General features: G+C 38.5%; 1 protein-coding gene across 1 annotated transcript; it reads right to left on the reverse strand.

Annotated features, from left to right (window-relative positions):
* Window positions 1–243: 243 nt before the first annotated feature.
* Window positions 244–1,077, reverse strand: LOC145610575 (uncharacterized). The gene has a single exon (XM_081665886.1). It carries the CDS (start codon window positions 1,075–1,077, stop codon window positions 244–246), a length of 834 nt encoding a protein of 277 aa, XP_081522012.1.
* Between the last annotated feature and the right edge of the window lie 4,288 nt (window positions 1,078–5,365).

A 5,365-nucleotide genomic window follows, 5' to 3' on the forward strand; every position in this document is an offset into this window, starting at 1 on the left:
GGTAGGGCATTCCCTTTCCTCGCCTTCATTATTGTAGTACATGTCTTCATTCAATGTAAAAGGTCTCATGAACATGCATTGCTTGGTTGATGAATTCCATTACCAAGCTTGCCCCCCCCCCCCCCCACTAATACCATTGAAACTCCTTGCATTCCTCGTTCTTCATAGTCCCTTTAGAGTTGCAATAAATAAAACAATACGGGTACTATGTTTCCCATCCTTGCTATTAAATAGCAGAATAAATTATTGGATCCAATTCCTCAAGGAATTATACCCCGTAGAGTTAGAGCGAATTGCCAAGGAACTGTTTTCCCAGGCCTCTTTCGCTAGAATACAGAATCTGAATAAGTGTTGACTATCCTCATAGTCCATCCCATAGTAGCCACATGTATCATCTATCTGTATACCCCTTGTAGCTAGGTTTGCTCTGACTCCAATCCCATTATGGTAAAGCTTCCACAAAAATATCTTCCATTTTGGTTGGATATTTATTCTCATTACAAACTTCTTATTATTAAAGATGATTTCTCGAGCTGGATCCTCTCCTTTTATAAGGAAATAGTAGCCCATATTTACCGTATACCTCCCCGAGGGGTGGAATTTCCAGTAAATAAAATCATCCTCATTTGTAGAAGGTAGCTCCATTGATAGTATATTCCTTGCACTTCCCCAGTCAAAGCATTCTCTTACCTTCCCCACTTTCCTGGTGCCTGTTCCCCTGTCAATAAAGTCGCAAACCTTCCAATTCAATGCAGCCCCTAGAGTTTGGCTTGAATTAATAGTTGGGGGCTCCCTATTGACCCATGACATGCTTGCTGCTTTGATGTTATTCTCATTACCAGCTTTCCAATCAAAAACCTTCTTGAATGTACCTATGACCTTTTGAATGTCAGATCTCCCCATTGAAGGATTCTTTTTCCGGACATAAGGCTTAGCCATTGAGCAAATACCACAAGACTGCATACCTTTGTGCACCCTTGAAAACAGCAACTGCGAATTTAGGTGCATTCTTGTTGCTTGTTTGAAAGGGAGGGCATCATTTAAGCTTAAGGCCCCTCTAATTCCTAGGCCTCCCATGCTTTTCGGGAGTTGGGTGACAGTTCTACTTACCTAGTACATGCCTGTATTGACGTGAGGTGAACTAGGTCGTTGGCCTAATCCTCCCTAAGCCAAACAAAATTTATAAACACTCAACAAACCTAAATACAAGTATAGAGGTAAGTCAAGGGTCGAACACAAAGGAACGGTAATGTCTAAGTGCTTTCAATTATATGCCTAACCTAGGTCGAAAACGATGGGTAAAAGGTGACACAAACAACTACTAAGACGAACAAACCAAACAAATAAAGAGCTAGGGATTAGGATCCGCAAATAATAGCAATGAACAAAGCAAATTGGAATAGGAAAGTCGACTAAGTCAAGCAATGTGAGGGAAGATCAATCATACAACCAAAAGAGCATATCAAACTATTCTCCTAGAGGTCTAACTAGCATCAACTACGATAAACTCTAGCTAGGAAACATCACAAGACACCTTAAATCGTGTATATGCCAGCCACAAATCAATGGTCCGTATCAATGTGAACTTACAATGCAATCTAGTGCAACAATCAAAGTTAGCTAGTCTTTAATTAATCACACACATGCACATGATCAATCAACCAATTTAATCACATCATCAACTCCATCAATTATCCCCAAATTACATCAATCCATTATATCATATAAGCTTCACCATATCCCTAACTAAACAACTACTCTAACAACATTAACAAATCAACAGACAACTAAAGAAATCAACAATCAACAATCTAAGAAGAACAATTACACTAATCAAATATCAATCATCAAATTCCAATCAAAATCAAACAATCCAAACATGAATCCTAAACAAAACAATAAAGGAGATAGAGTTTAGAAATGCTCATTGATAATAGAGAAGATCTCCAATACAATTGTCACCATTGAAACTTCAATCTCTCAATCACCATTGAAATTCCTCACTTTCTCTCTCTAAAATCTACTCCTAAAACTAACCCTAAATCTAGAGAGAGAAGCTCTCAACTAAGCTAAAATTATGATCTAATTCTCCTTCTAAACTTACCCAAAAACCAGGTTTACAAGGGTATAAATAGAGGTGCAAAAACATCAAACACCGAGCAAAGAAGAACCCACGGCGGCGCGCCGGCGCAGTAGGGGAGGTACGCCTGCACCACCCTGGTGCGCGGCCGGACCACCCGCACTCGCGGCCGCACCTAGCTGGGTTTCTTCGATTTCTCAAGGCTTCGAGCATTTGCGATGGGTGCATGACTTATGATGGTGATGAACACTAGAAGTGGCAGTAGCTAAGGCTTAATATTGGTGGGCACACCACCCTTTTGATAGTAGCACCACATGCGAGCGCAAGAGAAGAGCCAAGACTTGGAACTTCCACTTCTTTGCATCTTGAGCTTCCAGAATGCCATGAACTTGATCCAAAAGCTTCCTCCACCTTAGCGGATCACCAAAATTAAGAGCCGAACCTCGTTCAACACCTACAACCACGAAAATAGAGCAAATAAACGAGAAAAGGCTAGAAAACCAACGAAATGCACGAAAACTACAAAATAAGAGAGGAAAGGTAAAACTAAGCAACAAAGCATAAAACTAAGCATTTATTAAGCATGAAAGCCATGAAAAGAGGAAAAAAAGGACATAAATGCTCATCCAATGGGTGCCGTTATGACACACATCAAATGCCCCCAAGCTTATCTTTTGCTCTTCCTCGAGCAAAACAAAATCAAGGGAGTGAAAATGACGAGCTTATCCAAACAAACAAAAGAGAAGAGACGAGATGAGAATATACACTAACTCACTTTCGTAGGAATCACGGTCAATTTTAGCAACTAATGACAAGCCATTTAACCCCTGTATCGCCCTAGAGGACGAGTAATGCTTTCGTAAGGGTATCCTAAGAGTTTACCCCAAAACTCTCATAATAATACAAACAAGGCAAAGCATGAAAAGAAATCAAGATAAAAGCAAAACAAACACATGTTCATGAAAGGAATTTTCCAAATGTACAAGCACAAATGAATGCAAATCTTTCTAAACAAGTAAGGGAGTGCACGTTCCAAGATACCCAAGGTTGATTGAAACAGAAATATGCTAAGCGTAGGAACTAGCTTTCACAATCCACTTTCATACCAAACGATCTTACCACGTTCTTCCTAATAGCTTCAAATCAACCTCTAGTGAGCATCCCAATGATTCCTTGAAGGAACCGGAAAAAGAGAATTTTTAGGCTACTCGACATCTTGACTTTTGCATCCCCTCTCCTTATTCCTAAAACACACATTCCTCTCCACCGATGAATGACTCAACCACTTAGGTCAAAAGGTCTTTCCCCAAGGTTGTAACGTTAAGGCAAAAGGGTGAAGGTACGCTAAAATTTAAAATTTGTTGTTTTCCTAATCAATGAAGCAAAAGAATGGCCAATTCTTAGGATCACAATCAAGTAGTCACCGAACCAAAAAAAAATACATGTACCTTATACCCCCAAGCTTATTCAAAACTACAAATCACTAACATATATAAAAAAGCGTGAGAACGCTTCCCCCCAAGCTTAAATGGAGCATTGTCATCAATGCTCAAAAAGGGAGAAAACTCACATCAAAATATTTTTGAATTTTTCATTTTTCACTTTTTTTCTTTTTTTCATTTTAATAGTGCTTTGTCCTCGCCTCTTTTAACTTTGGACGGCTTTTTCGATTTTGCACTTATTTGTACATGCCTTTTATAATGTATGACGGCTTTTACTCATACTCATTTGCCATTATTCACAAAGAAGATATAACACAATCTTGCTTTCATAAGAACCAAACATTCCAACTTGTCCACCACAAACTCCATCAAGTATGATCAATTTGCTTCACAAAAACCAAGAAAAGAAAGAAAACGAAACAAAAGGCCAAAGATCTAAAGATGTGGCTTGAAAAGAAGGCATAAGGCTCAAATGGTTGCAAGAAGGCAAATGTAAACCCAAAAATAAAGATGAAACAAACTATCCTAAAAATAAAAAATACCACCCCGAAAATATGCCTTTGTCCTCCCTAAATGGTTCGGTCTCGGATTCAAGATCTATGAGTCAAGTTTCAAGATTAGGTTTGCAAGAAGTCAAGGATCCATGCCGCTCATTCATATATAGGTAGAAGGCTTGAAAAATAAAGAACTCACACAAATGTAGCAAAAACTCACTATTGGTGTCAAATCGACTATAGGAAGCAACTACCAAACATGCCACAAACAAGTAGAATTCGGCTTCATGTTCCCACTAGTTCTAACCAACTACCTAAGCATGCTTTATCCTTAAATCATCCAAGCGTACTCTCAAACCGTGCACACCATTACCATTTAGGAAGAAAAGCACTCAATCATACAAGTCCAAATGTTATTAAGTCCAAAGCAAGATTAAAACAAAACACATTGCAAATTTGCCTTAATAGAAATAAAAATCTTTTTGGAGTTTTTCAAAATATAAGAAACATGGAAAAGCATATACAAAGGTGCATAACACATAAGGATCAACATCCCACCAAACATGATAGAATACCCTCCCCCAAGCTTGAATGAGACAATACACTCAAACATAAATCATATAATCCATGGGAGGGGAAAACAAGGAGATCAATCCAACAAACTAATGTCCAACATGGCATCAACCATTAGAGAAAGAGCAAGGAAAGATATTACCGGATTTGAGGTGGGTGTAAATACCCGCAAATGAACTAATTAAACCTTTCAAAGCTAATTTCTCAAGAATTGAACCTTGTCTCCATATGCTCGCAAAAATAGGAGTCATCCTTCCTTGATTCTTGATCTGAATCGAAGCACCAAAGTATATCAAGTCATGTACCTAGCAAAAGGCAGACAAATATTTCCATGAGAGAAAATCCATTCTAAAAACAAAGCAAAATCTAATCTAAAACATGGGTTACTTCCTGAGAAAGGCTTGCTTAAGGTCCAAGCTTGACCGCTCTAGTAAAATAATAATTCAACGCACGCAAGAGCTTTTCAAATGCACTACTACACATTTCATATGAAAGTAAGTGTGCACATGACAAAAATAAGGCATGCAAAAAGCATTGTGCAAACCTATGAGGAGAGAGATGCCAAGAGAAGGAAGAAGAATTAAAAGAAAACTCAACAAAATAAGAAGAAAAAGAAAAAGAAGAGGAAGAAGAAGAAAAAGATGGCAAACTCTCCTCAAAATATTTTTGGGTGGCAACATCACCCTTTTCCCCAATTGGAGACAAATGAGCCACATGCAAATCCTCATAGACAAAAGGGTCCCAAATAGGCTTACCAACAAAGGAAGGGAGAAAAA

The sequence above is a fragment of the Chenopodium album genome, chromosome 24 (assembly GCF_948465745.1).
Source record: "Chenopodium album chromosome 24, dcCheAlbu1.1, whole genome shotgun sequence".
In the NCBI taxonomy this organism is placed as follows: domain Eukaryota; kingdom Viridiplantae; phylum Streptophyta; class Magnoliopsida; order Caryophyllales; family Amaranthaceae; genus Chenopodium; species Chenopodium album.